General features: G+C 41.0%; 1 protein-coding gene across 1 annotated transcript in view; it reads right to left on the reverse strand.

Moving 5' to 3' along the window:
• Nucleotides 1–1,616: 1,616 nt before the first annotated feature.
• The window catches only part of SLC2A12 (solute carrier family 2 member 12), a 106,194-nt gene continuing 84,364 nt past the window's right edge, over nucleotides 1,617–23,446 (reverse strand). Inside the window, exons 4-5 of the mRNA XM_073673227.1 lie at nucleotides 12,872–13,004; nucleotides 1,617–2,181 (exon numbers count right to left, since the gene is read on the reverse strand). Coding sequence (XP_073529328.1) covers nucleotides 2,097–2,181; nucleotides 12,872–13,004 — 218 coding nt within the window. The 3' untranslated portion in view covers nucleotides 1,617–2,096. The remainder of the gene's footprint in view (nucleotides 2,182–12,871; nucleotides 13,005–23,446) is intronic.

The raw sequence follows: 23,446 nt of genomic DNA on the forward strand, positions 1-23,446 counted from the left end.
CACCAGTGTTCTTCGGGTTGAAAGTGACAGTATTGCCGACAGTAATAGACTGCAAATTATCATTGCATTTCCCCTCTACCCTGCCCACAAACAGTTTGGGAGGGGGGTATTCTTTTTTTATCAGGGCAGGTAGTGCTAACATGTACCGCTTTGTTTTACACAAAACATCTGCATGAATCAAATGTAGGCCTGGTGGTGAGAAATGGGCCAGGACCCTCTAAGGATTGGTTGCCGCTCAGCTTCCTGTGCCAGACATTCTGCAAATTCTTGCTCTGGAGTTCTCAAAAAACAAATTGTATAGGCATTTGGGGGTCACACTCTCTCATTTGCTGAAGCATTCGTGGCAAGGAAGAGTATAATCCACTATAAGAGCTGTAGTTGCTTCTAGTCACCTTTAGGTTGGACAGTTCTAGAACCAGATCCATGACTTGATATCCTGGTGGGATATTGGTCCTTAGTTCTGGTGCCATATTGCAGCGGTGCTTAGCAACATTGTCAACCTAGGCACAGATCAACATTTCTTTGGTTTTATCCATCCCAACGATACCTCACACCTCACAAAAGCGAATCAACACAACTTTCACTTTCTTGTTATAATATGGTGGAAATATTTTAAAAGTTTTCATTCAGACCCATCACACCTCCTCCTGATCAGGAGGATGGTTGATTATATGCAAAGACAGTCAGTTTCAGGACACGATTCTAATTTATGTCATATTTTCCAATATGGAAAATAATGTGGAATAATATGACCCCCATCATTCTGAGCATATTTTACCATCCTAGACATACCAAACATGACTATGATATATCCATGATTCAAGTTGATATCATACTTATGTGGTTTCCCACAGCTGAAAATCCTTGCTTTTGTAACAATAAGGTTCTCCGATCACAGATGTATCTGTGGATTATTTTAACATCAGATTATTGTAGAGATGGCTCTGAAATATTGCATTTTCATTGTGCCATGTTGATGTCCCTGGTATCAACTGGAGACAGCCAGTCCGTGTAGGGGTATTTATCTTCACCGGTTTGTTAGAACATCTTTTATACAGAGGAAGCACAAAGAGAGACCATTTGATAGTCGACTCCTACCTAATGTGATAACCTTGATGATTAGATTTACAGTGGTGCAGTGATATCAGATTTTTATTCTCCTAATCCATAACTATCCATAGGATAGGTGATACACTTATCATAGCTGGAGGCCTTACCTATTACTATAACAGGGTCTGAGTACTGAACCTGCTATATGTTTTCGGTTGACCCTATGTACATTTAATGGAGATGTATGTGACATGAATGACCACTCCTCATTTCAATCTTCTGGTTGTGCAGTGAGATGGAATGGATGGTTTTGGAACCCCATTCTAATATTATGTAGCAATCCCAGCAATCTGCTATTTAGGTAATAGGTGATAAATTTCCTTCGTAGGGTAACCCCCTTAAATCAGAATGTAACAGAAGACCTTCTTATTTATTATTCACAGTATCATGAAACTTTTTTTTACAGGTGCTATCATGATAAAACCAATCTATTATGATCTGTTCGTGTTTTCCTTATTGACATATAATTGAACCATGTATGGACCAGTAAAATAAAATATGAAGCATGTTGAAAATGTCTTTTTATTGTAAAAATCTAATATTGATTTATGTTTTTGATGACAATAATCACACTACAATATGTATATCATACAATGATGGATCAATAGGTAATATACACTGATTATAAATACCATTCATTATACTAGCAGCACATTGTAGATAACAGTACTAGGAATAATTGTGTGGATCATTGTGCAATCATATCAACAGTATCAAATGATCATACAGCAGGAAAGGGGAAAACAGGCTTGGCAGAGCTAGTCATTACTTGCCATAGTGCAATATATCAGAAATTTTTCATTTTTTCTCCAAGATTGACCAACAAAGTATTTCATTTATAACTGCAGAACTCATTATGGTATTTTCATTTCTACAAGTATATTTAACAATATTTATAATTATATTAAAGCAGATATTGCAAATGCCTCAGAGGAAAACGGAATCTAAACCAGAGCGTCTTCTTACTTATTGCTCAGATGTGATCTCTAAGCAGTTTTCTGAGAAAGTTCCATTGGCACCAGCTTCGGTCTACTTCTACTCCTGGAGCAGAACGAACGGCACACATAACGCCTGAAAAATAATTAGATGGTTAATAATACAGTCTTTTCTGTAGGTAGAAATCTACAAATTGCTTAAAGTAGTGGTTCACCACTTACATAACATTGTTACTAGTGTTGAGCGAGTATGTTCTATTAACCCTTTCGCCGAGTATGCTCGGGCCGAGCTCCAAGTATTTACAGGTGTTCGGTGATATGGTTGAATGGCTCCCGTGTGCATGATTTGTTTGACAGCTTTATTACATGTGAGGAATGTCTATTTCTTACACATTCCTCACATGTAATAAAGCTGTCAAACAGTTGCAAATCATGCACACGGGAGCGATTCAACCATATCACCGAGCAGCTGTAAATACTCGGAGCTCGGCCCGAGCATACTCGGACAGAACATACTCTCTCAACCCTAATTGTTAGCCATTTATGGCAGCGTGAAAGTTTTTGCACTATATTATTTTTATTTTTTTTACCTGTTTTTTCCTTAACCTATTTTTTAAAAGCTAAAAAATTGTCCTTATGAAAATCTTGCATTGACCACACAGGGCATTATTGAATTCAGTTGAAGGAATGATCCACTTTATCTTTTCTTTGACAAATGTATTAGGCTGGGCTGAGACAGGCATATTTCATGGTCTGTATGTGGACCAGGGTAGCCAACCATCCAGAGATTCCTGGACAGTCTGTAAAAATAGGGTTCTTTTTACCCATCCATAAAGAAAGTTAGATGCGGCTGTGATTTTTTTTGAAGTTGGAGAAAGTTGTGACTGCAATTATAATTACATAATTATCATCATTTTACAGTTCACAGTCAATACAGGGCAGCACGGTGGCTCAGTGGTTAGCACTGCAGCCTTGCAGCACCGGGGTCCTGGGTTCAAATCCCACCAAGGACAACATCTGCAAGGAGTTTGTATGTTCTCCCCATGTTTGTGTAGGTTTCCTCCAGTTTCCTCCCACACTCCAAAGATATAGGGAATGTAGATTGTGAGCCCCAATGGGGACAGTGCCAATAATGTTGTAAATTGTCTGAATTGTAAAGCACTGCTGAATATGTTGGCGCTATATAAATAAGAAGATCATTATAAAAAAAAAGATTAATACAGATAATGTCTTCATGTAAGAATTATGGGCTGTAGACATATATCACTCAGAATCTTAATGATTTATTATAGTTCTCCAATATTGTCTGTCTGTGATTTTTGGACACGTTGTCCAGAATTATTAAAAAGTCAGGTTGACAACCCTTATACGGATTGTAATGCCTGACTGACCACTGATCTTCTGAACTTACAGCTTCATAAACTGGAAATTATAGTCCCATTTGGGTCAAGAGACCCCAAACTCAGTTTGGAAATTGCAGGCCATACACGAACCATGAAATACAGTCGTCTGAACCCGGCCTTCGAGACATGATGTTGTGGCATTTAGTAATATATAAGTATCACTGGTTCTTTTACCATCCCACTGTCTGCCAGCACTGGTCGGTGCACATGTATGAAGATGAGCTGGCATTCTCTCCATTTTCTGGTATATTATTGGTTCTTCTCCTGCAGCCTTCCTCACACACTGTCCATCAGTTTCCTCCAATTCTATCAACTGCTATTTTGAGAATCGGAGAGCTGTGCGGTGTATGAGGATACCTGCACTAACAAGTGCAGGAGGAGATCCTGTAATACCTATATAGTAGTAATAATTGCTATGATTCATGTCCCCGACACATTTATTCCAGCAAAGAATACGTGTTCAACCCCTTTAATTATTATCATTATATGTTCATCAGGGCAACCATTTACAGCAAATTCTATGTGAAGAGTGTACGCCGCTGAGATAATAACAGAGCACTGTTCTATTATGTTAATTTCTAATTATGTCATCTGTTTTATTACTAATGTAATCTATTCTGTTTCTTGGAAATCTTGGTTACACCAGTATGGCCTGACCAGAGTTGTCAATCAGCCATCATGAAAAAAAATTATTGTAGTTGCCCATGTTATATTTTTTGTTTGTCTACTTAGGGTAATTTACCGTTCTCCTGGAAAAGCTGTATTACCACTCCTGTGGCAGTTATATTGGTGGTAATCTCCAGGTAAATAGCGTTAAAGGGACTGTCAGCACAGAATGACTGTTCAAACCAACTACAGCCTATTGGTGCATCATGGCGGAGCCAATCGCCTTCCCATCTACTTGTTTCCCATTTATATCCACCACTTCCTACTGTCTTTGATTGACAGCTCTGACTTTATAGAGCCAGAGAAGGGCGAGGATAGATGGAAAACAAGCAGGTGTGAAGGTGCGCTTAAAATCATGGTTGGAATGCTAACTGGACCAGTGGCTACAGGGAGAAAGTGAAGGTAGAAGCAGGCTGTCAATATGCCTTAATAATTACAGCTGTAACCAATACCTGGAACGCCCCAATCTCCTGAGTTAAATGGATGAATCAATGGTTAGCACCAATTATATTATATGACACCCATTAGATGGAAATGTAACGGGTGTTTTATGATCTGTGATAATACAAAGTAACATAGTTTGTAAAGCCGAATAAAGACTTGCGTCCATCAAGTTCGACCTGTTAGTTCTGTAATTGCTAAAGTTGATCCAGAGGAGGGCAAAAACCCCAAATGATTTGGCCAATCTTCACCTGAGGAAAAATTCCCTCCCGACTCTGAAACCAGCAGTCAGAATAAATCCCTGTATCAACCTACTATTTTATTTTATTTTTAAGTATATGCTGAAATCTGCCTGGTATCTAGAAATGCATCCAGTCCCCGCTTGAACTGGTGTAGTGAATCTGACATTACCGTCTCCTCACTCAGTGAATTCCATATTCTCACTGCTCTTACCGTAAAGAACCCCTTCCTATGCTGGTGCTGAAACCTTTTCTCTTCCAGTCTTAGTGAATGCCCTCTTGTTACCGTAATATCCCTCCTTTTGAACAAATCCCGGGCAAGATCTCTATACTGTCCCCTAACATATTTGTACACATTTATTATGTCCCCCCTCGACCTTCTCTTTTCCAGGCTGAATAGTTCTAGTTTTGCCAACCTCTCTGGGTATTGCAGTCCCTCCATTCCCTTTATTAATTTTGTTGCCCTCCTTTGTACCTTTTCAAGCTCATTTATATCCTTTCTATATATTGGGGCCCATAACTGAGCACAGTATTCCAAGTGTGGTCTGACCAGTGCTTTGTACAGTGGAAGAACAATGTTCTCATCCTTTGCAGCTATACCTCTTCTGATACATCCCATTACCCTGTTTGCCCTTACAGCAGCGGCCTGCCTTTGGGCACTCCAATTTAGTTTGCTATCAATCAAGATGCCCAAGTCCTTCTCCATCTCTGAATTCCCCAATGATTTCCCATTCAGTGAGTACTGGTGACTTCCATTTTTCCTTCCCATATGTATGACCTTACATTTCTCCTCGTTAAACCTCATTTGCCATTTAATGCTCCACCTACCCAGCTTATCCAAATCCCTCTGTAGGTCTGCACTGTCCTCTTTTGTATTAATTGTTTTACATAACTTTGTGTCATCTGCAAATATTGATATTTTACTATTTATCCCGTTGACTATGTCGTTAATAAAGATATTAAATAACATTGGGCCTAGTACAGACCCCTGTGGTACCCCACTAGTGACGCTTACCCAATCTGAGTATATTCCATTTATAACCACCCTCTGCCTTCTATCCTTTAGCCAGTTAGCTACCCACTTGCAGACATTTTCCCCCAGCCCCATCATTCTCATTTTGTATACCAACCTATTATGTGGCACGCTATCGAACGCTTTTGAGAAGTCGAGATACACGACATCCACTGGTTCCCCCTGATCTACTCGAGAGCTAACCTCCTCGTAGAAGTCAATCAGGTTTGTTTGGCAGGAGCGATTCCTCATGAATCCATGTTGGTTCGGGATTAAAAGATTATTAGCATCAAGATGCTCCGTAATTGCCTCTTTAATGAAGCTTTCAAAAATTTTGCCCACAACGGACGTCAGACTCACCGGCCGATAGTTTCCGGCATCACTTTTCGCTCCCTTTTTGAATATTGGCACTACATTCGCCTGTCGCCAATCAAGTGGCACAGACCCAGTCTCAACAGAGTCCTTAAATATAAGATATAACGGTCTGTCTATCACATTACTTAGTTCCCTTAGTACCCGTGGGTGTATGCCATCAGGTCCTGGTGATTTGTTTATTTTAATGTTACTGAGGCGTTTCTGTACCCCAGCTTGGGTTAGATTTGTCATACTTAGTGGAGGATTAAGTTTGTCACTTCTCATTTCTCCTGTTAGTTCGATTTCCTTTGTGAAAGTTGTCGAAAAAAAATTATTTAATAGATTAGCTTTATCCTCATCTTTCTCTATGATTTTGCCTTCCTCACTTTTTATCGGTCCAATATTATCCGATTTAATCCTTTTACTATTTATATACGTAAAGAACAGTTTGGGATTTGATCTACTTTCCCTAGCAATACGTCTCTCTGTTTCCTCCTTCGCTATTTTTATTTGTTTTTTACAGGTTCTCGTTTTTTCCTTGTAACACATTAGTGCCTCCTTACTGTTTTCCTGTTTTAATCTCTTGAATGCCTCTTTTTTGCTATTTAACGCCCCTTTTACGTTCTTGTTCAACCATATTGGTTTCCTCTTACCATCTTACATGGACAAAAGGGTCCTGAAATTTGTTGTCCCTTGAATATAAAAGGTGAGTATTTAGATCAGTTCACTTGATGTTGGTGCTGTATGGTGCTCATTGTTGTTGTTGTGCTATGTTTTTGGGTGGTGCGTCTCAGAGTCATTGAGGCACTGCAGTATGGGTGTTGTTGGGCACCTGGGTCACCTCCCCATGCTCCTGCTGGTGCAGTCTTATGGTGGCAGTCATCAATGCACAGTGCTACACCTAATAGAGCAGGGACCCATTAAAATGTTTGCTGTAACGTGGTAGTGGGCTTATAAAAGCTAATCAAAATGTTAACTAAGAACCTCATCTTCAAATTTGAAAAATGTTACTTAGCCACAGTAGATGACTATATAATATTTAGACTTGTTGTGTTTTTTTATGGTGTATGTTTAGAAACTATCCATATCCTATACAGTGGTGTGAAAAAGTGTTTGCCCCCTTCCTGATTTCTTATTCTTTTGCATGTTTGTCACACCTAAATGTTTCAGATCACTAAACAAATTTAAATATCAGACAACGATAAAACAAGAAAACACAAAATGCAGTTTTTAAATAAAGGTCTTTATTATTAAGGGAAAAAGAAATCCAAACCTTCAGGGCCCTGTGTGAAAAAGTGATTGCCCCCTAAACCTAATAACTGGTTGGGCCACCCTTAGCAGCCACAACTGCAATCAACATTTGAAATAACTGACAATGAGTCTTCTATAACGCTCTGGAGGAATTTTGGCCCATTCATCTTTGCAAAATTGTTGTAATTCAGCCACATTCGAGGGTTTCCGAGCATGAGTCACCTTTTTAAAGTCATGCCACAGCATCTCAATCGGATTAAGGTCAGGACTTTGACTAGGCCACTGCAAAGTCTTAGTTTTGTTTTTCTTAAGCCATTCAGAGGTGGACTTGCTGATGTGTTTTGGATCATTGTCCTGCTGCATAAACCAAGTGCGCTTCAGCCTGAGGTCACGACCAAATGGCCAGACATTCTCCTTCAGGTTTTTTTGGTAGACACATAGACTGCCCTCCCCCATGACCAAGTTGCGGGGTGTGTATAGTTTTCCATAGCAGCCGGGGATCTGCTGAAGATCCACATGCCTACCATGACGATTCTACGGTGAAGACCAACCTGTGGCTGGCGTTCATAGGATAGTGATTTTTACTATATACTGTAATACACTTGTTCTTTTTATGAATTTTAGTTTTTTTACTATTTATTTAAAATAATATACTAGTTTTGAATTGCCATAGTTTTGCTGACCAGGAGAATGATACTCCGGTGCTATGTGCAAGGAGCGGTCCCATACCGCTCCCGGCATATTAACCCTCGAAATGCTGCGATCGAAGTCGATCGCAGCATTCCGAGAGCAAAGGGAGGTAAGCTCCGCTTACTTACCTCCTCTCCGTCGTCCCACGCTGTCTGTGCCGGATCCCGGAAGTTGTTACGGTGACCTTATGACATCCGGGTCACCAGGCAGCAGAAAGTTACTTTGATCATTGTGCAATGCTCGATCAAAGTAACTTCTGCATGCAGGCTGAGAGCCTATATAGCATAGAGATGCTGCTGCATCTCTATGCTATATAAGCAATCAACCTGCAAAAAGTGAAAGTCCCATAGTGGGACAAAGTGTAAAAGTAAGAAAAAGTATCAGAAAGTGAAAAAAAAAATATATATATTGTAAAAATATAAAAAAATGAAAAAAATAATCACAAAAAAATAAAAATATACTGTACCCATAAATAAATATTATTATGAAAAAAAAAACAATAAAAGTACACATATTTGGTATCGTCATGTCCAGAACGACCTGACCTATAAAATTGTCCCACTAGTTAACCCCTTTAGTGAACACGGCAAAAAGAATAAATAAAAAAACAAGCAAAAAACGATTAGCATCCTACCGCCAAACAAAAAATGGAATAAAACGCGCTCAAAAAGAAAAATATAAATAAAAATGGTACCACTGAAAACGTCATCTTATACTGCAAACAACAAACTGGCATACAGCTCCATCGGCCAAAAAATAAAAAAGTTATAGCTCTCAGAATAAAGTGATACAAAAAAATTATTTTTTCTATAAAATGTTTTTTATTGTGAAAAGCGCCAAAACATAAAAAAACGATATAAATGTAGTATCGCTGTAACCGTACTGACCCAAAGAATAAAGCTGCCTTACCAATTTTACCACACGTGGAATGGCATTAAAAATAAATAAATCCTGAATTGTTGTTTTTTGTTTATTTTGCCTCCCAAAAATCAGAATAGAAAGCGATTAAAAAATTTCACGTGCCAGAAAATGGCACCAATCAAAACGTCAACTTGTCCCGCAAAAAATAAGCCATCACATGACTCTGTCGGCCGAAATATGGAAAAATGAAAGCTCTCAAAATATGGCGAGGCAAAAACTAGTCTTTGCAAAAAAAAGGATTTTTAGTGTGTGACAGCAGCCAGACATAAAAACCCGATATAAATCTGATATCGCTGTAATCGCACCAACCCAAAGAATAAAATCGTCTAATCACTTATACCTCACGAGGAAAGGTGTAAAAAATAAACGCTTGGGTTAAGGTTGTGCTAGGGTAAGGGTTGTGTTAGGGTTAGGGTTGTGCTAGGGTTAGGGTTGGTCTAGGGTTAGGGCTGGTCTAGGGTTAGGGTTGTGCTAGGGTTAGGGTTGTGCTAGGGTTAGGGTTGTGCTAGGGTTAGGGTTGGGCTAGGGTTAGGGTTATGCTAGGGTTGGGCTAGGGTAGGGTTAGGGTTGTTCTAGGGTTAGGGTTGTGTTAGGGTTAGGGTTCTTCTAGGGTTAGGGTTGTGTTAGGGTTAGGGTTGTGCTAGGGTTATGGTTAGGGTTGTGCTAGGGTTAGAGTTGCGCTAGAGTTAGGGTTAGGGTTGTACTAGGGTTGGGGTTGTCTTAGGGTTGGGGTTAGGGTTGTGTTGGGGTTGGGATTTTTTCAAAAGTAAAGGAAAAAAAAATGATGACGATATGGCGACTAGTGTTGAGCGCAAGTGCTCGCTAATTGAGTTTGCATCGGATGCTCGGATATGCACCGAGTATCGTAGTATTTAGTCAGCCACCAATTATGCAAGTTCTCCCACTTAAAAAGATGAGAGAGGCCTGTAATTGACATCATAGGTAGACCTCAAGTTTGAGAGACAAAATGAGAAAACAAATCCTGAAAATCACATTGTCTGATTGGAAACAATTTTTTTTCAAATTTTGGTGGAAAATAAGTATTTGGTCAATTACAAACAAGCAAGATTTCTCGCTCTCACAGACCTGTAACTTCTTCTTTAAGAGGCTCCTCTGTCCTCCACTCATTACCTGTAGTACTGGCACCTGTTTGAACTTTTTATCAGTATAAAAGACACCTGTCCGCAACCTCAAACAGTCACACTCCAAACTCCACTATGGTGAAGACCAAAGAGCTGTCGAAGGACACCAGAAACAAAATTGTAGCCCTGCACCAGGCCGGGAAGACTGAACCTGAAATAGGCAAGTTGCTTGGTGTGAAGAAATCAACTGTGGGAGCAATAATTTGAAAATGGAAGACATACAAGACCACTGTTAATCTCCCCCCGATCTGGGGCTCCACACAAGATCTCACCCCATGGGGTCAAAATGATCTCAAGAACGGTGAGCAAAAATCCCAGAACCACACGGGAGACCAGCAGAGAACTGGGACCAATGTTACACAGGCTACCATCAGTAACACACTACGCCGCCAGGGACTCAGATCCTGCAGTGCCAGACGTGTCCCCCTGCTTAAGCCATTACATGTCCGGGCCCGTCTGAAGTTTGCTAGAGAGCATTTGGATGATCCAGAAGAGTATTGGGAGAATATCATATGGTCAGATGAAACCAAAGTAGAACTATTTGGTAGAAACACAACTCGTCGTGTTTGGGGGAGAAAGAGTGCTGAGTTGCATCCAACTGTGTGAAGCATGGGGGTGGCAACATCATGCTTTGGGGCTGTTTCTCTGCCAAGGGACCAGGACGACTGATCTGTGTACATGAAAGAATGAATGGGGCCATGTATCGTGAGATTTTGAGTGCAAACCTCCTTCCATCAGCAAGGGCATTGAAGATGAAACGTGGCTGGGTCTTTCAGCATGACAATGATCCCAAGCACACCACCAGGGCAACAAAGGAGTGGCTTTGTACGAAGCATTTCAAGGTCCTGGAGTGGCCTAGCCAGTCTCCAGATCTAAACCTTATAGAAAACCTTTGGAGGGAGTTGAAAATAAGTGTTGCCCAGCGACAGCCCCAAAACTTCACTGCTCTAGAGGAGATCTGCATGGAGGAATGGGCCAACATACCAGCAACAGTGTGTGCCAACCTTGTGAAGACTTACAGAAAATGTTTGACCTCTGTCATTGCCAACAAAGGATATATAACAAGGTATTGAGATGAACTTTTGTAATTGACCAAATACTTATTTTCCACCAAAATTTGAAAAAAAAAATTCTTTCCAAATCAGACAATGTGATTTTCAGGATTTGTTTTCTCATTTTGTCTCTGATAGTTGAGGTCTACCTATGATGTCAGTTACAGGCCTCTCTCATCTTTTTAAGAGGGAGAACTTGCACAATTGGTGGCTGACTAAATACTTTTTTTCACCACTGTATACAGCCAAAAAAAACTCGCGGGGATTGCTTGCCATGCACCAGCTTTCCCCGCAAGTTTTTTTTTGGGTGTCTAATAACCGTGAAACATACTGGGTGGGGACTTCCTTTATTTACCTTCCTTTATTATGTCTAGCCTAATTTTTCCTCCAGTTCCTCATGGCCTCTCTAGCAGCTAAATATGCTGCCTTAAAGGAAATGTAATATAAAATCACCTATTGGATAAATTATTTGTTTTTCTTTTGTTAAATATAGTCTCTAAAACAAATTTTGGCAATATTTTTTCATATTACAATCTGTATTTAAAAAAAATTTTAAATATTGCAATTTTCATACTGGCCACTGGGCTATTTTATACTTTATACTTTACAGAAGACTTTTCAGCAGCCTTATTATCATCAGAGGCAGATTTACTCTATACACAGCTGATAACAGGAGACACCATTCCCGCCTCTCTGCTCAATGACCTTTGCACATGCCTATAAGATGTTTCAACACATAAAATAAAATATTAGTCAGTCTATTACTGTTAATGTACATGTGGACTTTCTGAAAGAACATGAAGCAGAATTCTAAAATAGCCCAAAAGGCCAGTGTGAAAATTGCAAGATTTCAATTTATTATACAGGTTATGATATGGAAAATAAAAACTTAAAAAAGACCTACATTTAACATAACATCTTGATTTAAAAGGTAGGACGTGTCCTGATGGCACATTCCCTTTAATGTTATACACTGCTTATATGAAGGAGATACATATTGTGACAAAGTCACTGACAAAGTACTGAACTTTGTCAAGAGTGCCAAGAGTGTGCAACGCAGTCATCAAAGCAAAAGGTGGCTACTTTGAAGAACCTAGAATATAAGACATATTTTCAGTTGTTTCACACTTTTTTGTTAAGTATATAATTCCACATGTGTTAATTCATAGTTTTGATGCCTTCAGTGTGAATGTACAATTTTCATAGTCATGAAAATACAGAAAAATCTTTAAATGAGAAGGTGTGTCCAAACTTTTGGTCTGTTCTGTATTTAAAAAGCGCTCCGTGGCAAATATGAAGGTGATCAATAACAGGTGATCTATTTATATTTGCAAGATAGAATGACAATTCTGTTGGGATTCCTGTTACTTTTGAAGGCAATAAGAGCCCAATGCTTTGGGTTGTTTTGGGCCAAAAAAACAAATATAGATTTTCCATTATACAGTTTTTAAAAAATAAGGCACCTTGTGTCACAAAACTAGATCATATTATCGATGTCATTAACACAAGAAGAGTAATGCAATTTGTGTCATTGTGGCCCTGAACACAAGATAAATAGGAAAGCTTTTCTGTGAATATACATACTCACTTTATATTTCAAAATTATCATAATTACCTTGTAATGTTATTTCAAAAGAGTGAACAAACACGTTTACCTGTTTGCTAATTCCAAGGAAATCTCCTCCAATGTCTTTCCCTTTGTATTTGGAACAAACATAAGAACAAAGAGCAAAGACGCCATGCTCATTACAGCATAACTAAAAATCATCCATGGAAGGCCAAGGGTCTCTGTTCATATCGAAAGATAAAATAAAAATGAGAAATGAGTGAACCTCCAAATCTGTAATTCTGTGTATAGAAGATTCATCTTTAATAATGCTTGATTAGAAAAAAAATCACCGCCAACTGTACTATGAAAAAATAAAATATAACTTTTAATTCAATAATTTAAAAGATATATATACAAAAGACAAACACCAGTTACAATATAATAGCCTAAGAGGGCACAATCTATCCCTGTTCTGTCTCTCACTCCGTTTCCCCTTTTCTCATGGTTCATCAGGAGTGATGCCGTCAGGTAAAATGTGCAGAGCATAAAGATAAATACTTTGCTAATCAACCGGATGGTGGTATCCTATACAGAGATGCCATGTGATAAGGCCCCTCCAGCTCCCTCAGGATGGTCTACATACTAATAAGTGAATCAAATCCCTTTATATGGACTCCCCTACATGGCGTGCATTGCATTCATCCATGCAGCTTACCATTGTGTGTGCCTATCATACAAAGGCTTGGGACGCATTTCCAATAATGATGCCGCCGGTCTGCAGGTCATTATGTGTTCCAGCTATTGTTGCAGACATCTGGAAATTATACGGAAGTGCGTCATATCGGGAGTTTATGCGTCCCCCCTCAATTCAGGGAAACATGTGATCAGCCACACTTCAAGTAAAGCTCCAATGGGAGCACTGCATATTTCAAATGACTGGAGGAGCGTCAGGTCAGACACCAAATGGGTGTTACCATGTGCTCAGAATAAGCTCCTCTCCACCTACCACGTGTACTGCATCCTCAGTTTTTCAGTTTTCAAGGGACTAGATCACTATCTGTGATATATGAAACAGTTACCATGGTAACAAAAATATACATATAGCTGCATGTATAGAATGAAATAAAAAAACAGGGAAAAATGTCAATAATTTATATTAAAGGGATACAACAATATTGGTAGAGTCTTTCATATTAATAACAGGTAGATATCTCCTAGATAGCAATTGATAATTAATCGCAAAACATCCATACCCATTAGGGTCAATGTGTCGTGATCAAGTAATCCATCAGGGTTCATTTTCATACCAGCCGAGGTTACACATAACACCAAACTGTAACTGTTCATTCAGCCCCTTAGGCTGAACAGAGTCCATCCTATAAATCCATCTAAGCTCCTTTTGAAAAAATTTTTGATCCCAATTCCCTCTTCTAATGGAAGAGGCTATTACTTGAATGACCGAGAATGTCAAAGATCCAAGATTATTATTATTTATTATTACAGCGCCCTTTATTCCATGGCGCTTTACATGTGAAAAGGGGTATACATAAAAACAAGTACAATAATCTTAAACATTACAAGTCGTCGACTGGTACAGGAGAAGAGAGGACCCTGCCCGCGAGGGCTCACAGTCTACAAGGGATGGGTGAGGATACAGTAGGTGAGGGTAGAGCAGGTCGTGCAGCGGTATGGTGGAACGATGGTTACTGTAGATTGTAGGATTGTCAGAAGAGGTGGGTCTTCAGGTTCCTTTTGAAGGTTTCCATGGTAGGCGAGAGTCTGATGTGTTGGGGTAGAGGGTTCCAGAGTAGGAGGTATGCATGGGAGAAATCTTGTATGCGATTATGGAAAGAGGAAATAAGAGTGGAGTAGAGAAGGAGATCTTGTGAGGATCGGAGGTTGCGTGCAGGTAAGTACCGGGAGACTAGATCACAGATGTATGGAGGAGACAGGTTGTGGATGGCTTTATATGCCATGGCTATGGTTTTGAACTGGAGTCTCTGGGTAATAGGGAGCCAGTGCAGGGATTGACAGCGGGGAGAAGCCAGGGAATAGCAGGGGGACAGGTGAATTAATCGGGCAGCAGAGTTTAGGATAGATTGGAGGGGTGCGAGAGTGTTAGAAGGGAGGCCACAAAGCAGGAGGTTGCAGTAGTAGAGGTGGGAGATGATGAGTGCAAGGACTAGGGTTTCTTCTTGATTAAGGAATGTGCGGTTCCGGGAAATATTTTTGAGTTGGAGTCGGCAGGAAGTGGAAAGGGCTTGGATATGTGGTTTGAAGGAGAGATCAGAGTCCAGGGTTACCCCAAGGCAGCTAGCTTGTGAGACTGAGGAGAGTCAGCAGCCATTTACTTTAATGGATAGGTCCGTTTGGGGGGGTTAAGTGAGATGGGAGAAAGATGATGACTTCTGTTTTGTCCATGTTAAGTTTTGGAAATCTAGCAGAGAAGACTGATGAAATAGCTGTCAGACATTGTGGGATTCTGATTAGTAGGCAGGTGATATCGGGTCCAGAGAGGTAGATCTATATGTCATCAGCGTAGAGGTGATAGTGAAAGCCGTGGGACTCTATGAGCTGTCCCAGGCCGAAGGTGTAAATGGAGAAGAGCAAGCAAGGGCCCCAGGACTGAACCTTGCAGGACACAGACACTCACTGTGGGGGCTAGGTGAGGAGGTGGTGTGTGAGTGGGAGATTCTGATCCCCCAGATGTTTCTCTCTCACATGTCTAGAGATAGGTGTATCTCTGGCTTTCCTGATATCGTTTACATGGTCGCCCATTTTCCCCCTAAACTCCCTCTTGGCTTTACCAATTTAATTATAAGGGCAAGAGCGCTGAAATAAGTAGATCACCCCCATCTTTTGCAGTTGGCAAATTGCTTGTTCTTACAGCTCATTTCTGCACTGGCGCTAGTGAATTCATCTCCAACCTTCACAAATTTATAAAAATTGCATTTGCCACATTTAAAAGTGCAGTTTTCTCTTTGGTCCAACCATGTGCCAGCCCTCTCTTTGGAAGTATAGGTGCTGTGCACAAGCCAGTCTCTGTTGGACCTGCCCCTTCTGAAGGTAATGCTTGGAGTAGCTGCAGGAAAATCAGCAATTTCAGTGTCTGCCGTTAGAATGCCCCAATGTCTGTCCAATATTTGTCTGACCTCTATGGAGCAGTCATCGTAATTTCCTATCACCCTTAGGAGGGGATCCCCTCGGTCTTTCTCCCTTGGTTTCAATAGATTTGTCCTAGTGCAGGATGCTGCATTACAGATGTCTTCACTAAGTATACTCTTGGGATATCCTCTTTAGAGAAATCTTTTTTTCAATTATCTAGCTAGGGTATGGAAATTTTGTGACAAGAAACAATTTTTCTGGACTCTTACAGTAGATATTGTCCCTTGGGAGTCCCTCTCCTAAGGCTAAAGGGATGATGACTATCCCATCTCAATAGGTTATTAGTTGAGGTGGGTTTTCTGAAAATTCTTGTCTGAAGTCGTCCATCTCTGTCTTTTGTGATATTAATGTCCAGGAAGTCTAGGGACCTAGGTTTACATTCGGATGTAAATCATCATTGATATTAAGCTCCTGGACGAAGATGTCAAAAGAGATCACATCATACGTCCATGGTACGATGATATCGTCTATATAGCGGTCCCAAAATAATATCTGGGGGCATCACCCTTCCGACCACTTGTTCCCAAACACCATTGTGTTCTCCCACCAGCCTAGGAGCAAGTTTGCATGTGTGGGAGCACATGGGCTCCCCATAGCTGTGTCCCTGAGATGGTGGTAAAACTTGTCAAACACAAAGTAATTGTGTGTCAACATAAATCTCAATAGCCTACAGACAATGCGTAAAAAACTGGAATTGTGGGAGTACGTTGGAACATAAAGTCCTTTTCTCTCTTGGAGATAAGTTTAGATTCCAGAGCTGAAGTCAAAAGGGAATGCAGTTCGACATTGAATGCATTAGCAGGATCTCTGCGCAAGGTGCCATAGATCAATGAATCAGTTAAGATCCTGTGGCACATTTCTCTGCATTTAGGATGATCCATGAGGACTAAGCTACTGCCTCTGACCGATGCCTTGAATACCAGACTGTCATTCCCTGATAATTCATCTAATGCCCATCTTTCAGTTGGAACAGGGATAGATTGTGTCCCCTTAGGCTTTTATATTGTAACTGATGTTTGTCTTTTGAATATATATCTTTTTAAATTATTTAATTCAAATTTATATTTTATTATTTTTTCATAGTACAATTGGCGGTGAATTTGTTTCAAATTAGTATGTTCTCGAATACCTAAATACGCCGTGAGGTTTTTTTTTAATTAGAAAAAACAAATGACTAGGGTGAGATAGTGTGGTGTAGATGGCCGTATAGCCGAAACTCTGCCTTTCAGAATTGGCTAATGGCCAAATGATTTTGTTTCATAATCATGAGGGCATTGGTCGCCCTGGGTGGGCAGGCAGAGATTCGGTCTTGTGGTCAGCAGCATTGTATGTTCTAACCTTTATATTTATTGAATCAAACAATTTTTTCATCCAAAAGTTAATAACTAATATAAAAGAGAATCATTAACACTTTCTGAGTGTTCACTGTGTTAATATAAAGCCAAACAGATAGAAAATCAGTTAGTAAAGCAGTTGTGCCGGATTTAAAAATAAATAGATTTTTTTTCCCCAAAATTGTGCCATGCCTGTCCACAGGTTATGTGTAGTATTGCTGTTCAGCCCTATATCCTTTAAAGGGAACCTGTCATGTAAAAAAATTCTATTAACCTGCAGATATATGGCTAATCTGCAGATTAATAGCATTCTGAACTTGCCCGGCGCCCGCACTGAGAGCCCTGCTGACGGGAGAAAATGAACTTTATTCTTCCCAGCAACGTACGGCTTTCAGTCATAGAGGTGGGCCGGCGTTGCTTCAGTCACTGTTCAGTGTGTAGTGAGCAGCTGCTGTAACCGTGCCCCCGGCACTGACTGACAGCCGGCTCTGCATTAACCATTAACCTGCAAATTAACCCCATATCTGCAGATTAATAGTGTTTTTTTATATGGCAGGTTCGCTTTAAAAGGGACCTGTCATGTGATTCATGCTGCCAGAACCACGGGCACTATGAGTTTAAAACAGATTCCATAATTACACTTATCTAACATGCCAGTGTTGATAAAAGCAACAAATATACTTTGAACAAGGAGCTAACAACGAGGTGACCATGATGAATAGTCTCGGTGGAAGACTGACTTCAACCAGCTTCTCCCTGCCAGCTTTGCATGACTGATAGGTGTCTGGTAAAACACACATACAGCGGTTGAAATAAGTATAGAACATGTTACCGATTTTTCTAAGTAAATATATTTCTAAAGGTGCTATTGATATGAAATTCTCACCAGTTTTCCGTAACAACTCATCCAAACCATAGATGTCCATAAATTAAGTTATGTGTAATAATGAGAAATGACACAGGGAAAAAGTATTGGATGCATGAAGAAAGAGAGGTGCAAAAAGCCATGGAAAGCTATGACACCAGCTGAAATCTATCAGTAATTAGACAGCAATCCTGCCACTTAGTGAAAAATAATATCACCTGGTTCAACTGACAGCGTATAAAAAGGTGTCTCATTATCAAAGTGTCACAAAAGAAATATCTCATGATGGGTAAAACCAGTGAGCTGTCTCAAGACCTTCGCAACCTTATTGTTGTAAAACATACTAATGGCTTTGGTTACAGAAGAATTTATAAACTACTGAAGGTTCCAATGAACACTGCTGGGGCCATAATCCGTAAGTGGAAAGAACATCATTTTACCATAAACTGGCAGCGAACAGGTGCTCCCTGCAAGATTTCAGACAGAGGAGTGAAAATAATTATCAGAAGAACTGTCGAAAAGCCAAGGACCACCTATGGAAAGCTACAGAAAGATCTGGAATCAGCATGTACAATTGTTTCAAAGAAAACAATAAGTAATGCACTCAACTTTCATGGCCTGCATGTACGCTCAACACAAAAGATTCCATTAGTGACCAAAAAGCATGTTCAAGTGCATTTAAGATTTGCTCAGCAACATTTAGATAAGCCTGTGAAATACAGGGAAAATATAGTCTGATCAGATGAGACCAAAATTAAACTCTTTGGATGCCACAATACACACCATGTTTGGAGACCAAAAGGCACTGCATATCACCCCAAAAACACCATACCAACAGTGAAGTTTGGAGGTGGGAATATCATGGTGTGGGGCTGTTTTTCAGCATACAGCACTGGCAAGCTTCATTTAATTGAAGTAAGGATGAATGGAAAAATGCACCAAGACATTATTGATAAAAATCTGCTGCCATCTACCAGGACGATGAAGATGAAATGAGGGTAGACATTTTAGCAAGACAATGATCCCAAACACACAGCCAAGGGAACTCTCAATTGGTTTCAGAGAAAGAATATAATGCTGCTAGAATGGCCCAGCCGATCACCTGACCTGAATCCAGTAGAAAATTTATGGAAAGAATTAAAGCTCAGAGTTCATAGAAGAAGCCCAAGGAACCTTCAGGATTTGAAGAATGTTTGTGTGGAAGAATGGGGCAAAATCACAAGTGAGCAATGCATGCGACTAGTTTCTCCATACAGGAAGCGTCTTGAAGCTGTCATCACCAACAAAGGCTTTTGTACAAAGTATTAATTACATTTCAGTAAGCGTGTTCAATACTTTTTTCCTGTGTCATTTCTCATTATTACACATTACTTAATTTATAAATATCTTTGGTTTGATTTCTTTGCCTTTGTGGATTGGATAGGTTGTTACCAACATCTGGTGAAAATTCCATGTCAATAGCACCTTTAGAAATATATTTAAAAAATTGTTGACATGTTCAATGCTTATTTCACCTGCTATAGGTGCTCCTTATTCAAAGTATATTTTCTCTGAAAACACCACAGTGTGTACTCGGTAATAGTATTGGAGGTACATGTCTATGATTCATGCTTACCGGAAATTCGGGCAGACTGAATCACCTGACAGGTCCCCTTTAATTGAACTGAACTAGAATATCTGATACAACCCATGGACAGGTGTTGCTGAGCCAAATATCCTTACTCAAAGCTAATTCAGCTGCGTCATGTTTGCATGAATGTTGACAATAAGTTTTACATGTAAATGCAGATTTAGAGCTTTATCAACTAATACGGTTTGCATTTTTCCATCAGGTATTGACTCTCGCATTTGTTAGCATGTACAGATAACACTGTGTGCATTTGGGTGTGTACAACAGGACCCACTTTAATTTCATCAGTTGTGAAATGTATGGAGATGACTAGAAGTATTATTAAGCAAAGACCATTAGAATTAAACAATGAAAATTGTGTTGAGAATAAATTGTACAAAGGGTGTGAGCAATAAATGTAATGATGTGGTATGTACAGTATATCCTAAAATCTCCTGGCTTAGATGGTATACAATTATATAGACTTATAGAAAATTTGGAAGTCAGTTTGCTTCTGGCTATGTTGTCTTTAATTCTGCCAAATGTATCAATGTTGTATAATATTTGATACATTTGTTGCATCTTTACATGCTAGACTTTTGTCTAGAACTGATTTTTCAATTTTTACGCCATCCCTCTACTGGAGTGACTTTTTGACATTTTAAAATAGTTACATGCCAGAAATATGGATAAAACCATGAAAATATCAGGGACATTGTCATTTTGTGTTGAGTCCATCGTTTTTATTTTGGCATCATCAAAAGATGGAGTCTGGACTCATGACACATTTACTTTGTATTTTAGGCAAAAAGATACATATATATATTCATTTTTTACATTTTAAAAATTACGAAAAGTAAAATAGGCCAATGCAAAATTTGGGCAACCTTTAAGATTTGTGTGCTCAGCTATCTTTGACCAAGGTTTCAGACCTTATAGGGATTTTCCCACAAACAAAAGTTCATTGTAATCAATAAATTTTGGAATAATAATAACTTCCACAATTGGATGTTTTTATAAATATTGTTCCTGTGCTGAGATAATGTTATAAATGTGCCCCTGCTGTGTACTGTGTAATGGCCGTGCCTGACCATACAGGAACATGGTCTGATCATACCACATCTCCTGGGCAGGGGAGGAAGCAAAAGAGTATACAGACATTACAGAAGGGGATCACAGCTGATTCTTTCTTTGAAGTAAAAAATTGTTTAAAAACAGGCAGTGAAATGTTTTACCTCACAAAAAGAATCAGCTGTGATCCCCTGCTGTAATGTCTGTATACTCTTTTTCTTCCTCACGTATTAAGCATGGAAAGACTCATTAAAACAAAAACTTATAATTATGCATTTAAAAACTAGTATAACCCTGGACATAGTAACCCAAAACAATTTTCCTAGGTACATAAGTGGATTCTATTAGCAAATAAGACACCACAGGACCTAATAGTACTGAATTATCAAGTATAAATTCCACTAATTCCTATCTGACCAATTCTACGGATATCCAGGAGCCCCTGATGGAACCTATTTGCCCTGTCATGCCCTCTGCATTTGCTCAAGCCCTAAGAAGGGCAGTACCCAAGTATGGCCTTAAATACATAGCCCATAAGACTCCCGACACTTTTCTTTTCTCAGTCTTGAGATGTCATCAGGGGAGTGTACTTGTTCAGGAAAATATTACATTTAAAAGACATGAGGTCCACATTTCCTGGAGCAGAAAGGTGCCTCAGTGCCTCTAAGTGCTTTGTGCCAAAGAATAGAACAAAGCCAGTGTAACATACCTGGCGGCGTCCTTGCATGGTGGTCCATCTCCCACTGTGCAAGAGCGCGCACTTGATCTCCAATCCAGAATGTCTCTCTGGCTTCCCTCCATGCTGTCTGTTTGTGTCTGTTTCTGCTGCTTAAGGGCGGCGCCCGATCACTTCCTGCTTTTTGTACCTGCTGTGGGTCACACCCCTTGTGCGTCCTCAGCCTATTGCTGTCTGTCACCTGGTATATAGCTCAGCTGCTCCCATCTATCCCTGCCTGAGCATAGTGTTTCATTCAGTGTGTGCTTTCACTCTGAAGGAGCCAGGTCCCGTTCTTTGTCTCCTGTCTTGCGGTATCAGTTCCCGTGTCTGAACTGAGTCCTGTCTATGTCTCCTGCCTAGCGGTATCAGTTCCCGTGTCTGAACTGAGTCCTGTCTATGTCTCCTGCCTTGCGGTATCAGTTCCCGTGTCTGAACTGAGTCCTGTCTATGTCTCCTGCCTTGCGGTATCAGTTCCCGTGTCTGAGCTGAGTCCTGTCTTTGTCTCCTGCCTTGCGGTATCAGTTCCTGTGTCTGAACTGAGTCCTGTCTGTGTACTCTTGCCTGCTGTCTTTCCTGGAGGCTGTATTTCCAGGCCTGTCTGAACACGCTCCTAGCCTGTTCCTCCCGCCTTCTAGGGGCCGATTACCTAGATCCGTTCCTGTATCTTGTCTGTCCTGTCTGTACACGCTCCTTGCCTGTTCGTCCCGCCTCTCTGGGGGCCGATTACCCAGACCTGCTCTTGTATCTTGTCTGTCCTGTCTGAACACGCTCTTGCCTGTTCGTCCCGCCTCTCTGGGGGCCGTATTCCCAGACCCGCTCCTGTGTCCCGCTGCAGTGTAGGTCTCGTCCGTACACTCAGTTCCAGTCTGTACTCTCTCCTATCCTTTACCTGTTTTGCCTCTATGTCCGTTCCCTTCCTTTTTCTGCAGAGTCTGAACTCGTACCTAACTCCTGCTTGTTGTCTCTGTACTCCCGTTTGTGAGTTTGTGGTCCACTCGCTACTTCACTGCAAGTACCCTGTGGGTATCTGGCTCTGCCTTTCCCTTCCTGTCTGTTCCGTGTGAACAGAGCCCTGTCCCCCCTACTCAGCCTTGCCTGCTCTGACTCCTTTGCTCACCGCTCCGGCGGTTCTAGCCTGCTCTGACTCCTTTGCTTACCGCTCCGGCGGTTCTAGTCTGCTCTGACTCCTTTGCTTACCGCTCCGGCGGTTCTAGTCTGCTCTGACTCCTTTGCTTACCGCTCCGGCGGTTCTAGCCTGCTCTGACTCCTTTGCTCGCTGCTCCGGCAGCCTTGCTCCGCTCTGACCCTTTTGCTCGCTGCTCCGGCAGTCTCGCTCCACTCTTGCTCACCGCTCCAGGCGGCCTCGTCCTGCTTTACTCTTGCTCACTACTCCGGCAGTCTCGCTCAGCTCTGACCCTTTGTTCACCGCTCCTGGCGGCCTTGTCCTGCTCTACTCTTGCTCACCGCTCCAGGCGGCCTTGTCCTGCCCTGTTCTCGCTCACTTCTCTGGGCGGCCTCACTCTGCTGTGTTTGTCCGCCACATCTGTGGTTCTGTTCCTGAGTCCCAGTGTGTACTGGGTCCTATCCCGCCAGTGTCCCTACCTGCTAGTGCCTCCCTGTCTGCACTCTAGCTGTGCTTGCCTGTCCCCCTCTGCCTGTATTGTTCCTGAGTCCCAGTGTGTACTGGGTCCTATCCCGCCTGTGTTCCTACCTGCTAGTGCCTCCCTGTCTGCACTCTAGCTGTGCTTGCCTGTACCCCCCTGCCTGCATACCCGCCTGCCTGCATACCAGTCGTGCCTGCCTATACCCACCAGTCTGTGTGCCAGCCTACCAGTCTGTTCCTGTATTCCCCTGTGTGGGTCAACAGCCGTGTCCGGGGTCTGTCCTGGAGTAGCACCTGGTCCCTCTGCTCGGTTCCT

The sequence above is a fragment of the Phyllobates terribilis genome, unplaced genomic scaffold (assembly GCF_046119375.1).
Source record: "Phyllobates terribilis strain yellow unplaced genomic scaffold, ASM4611937v1 Scaffold_3__8_contigs__length_932513732, whole genome shotgun sequence".
NCBI classification, from domain to species: Eukaryota; Metazoa; Chordata; class Amphibia; order Anura; family Dendrobatidae; genus Phyllobates; species Phyllobates terribilis.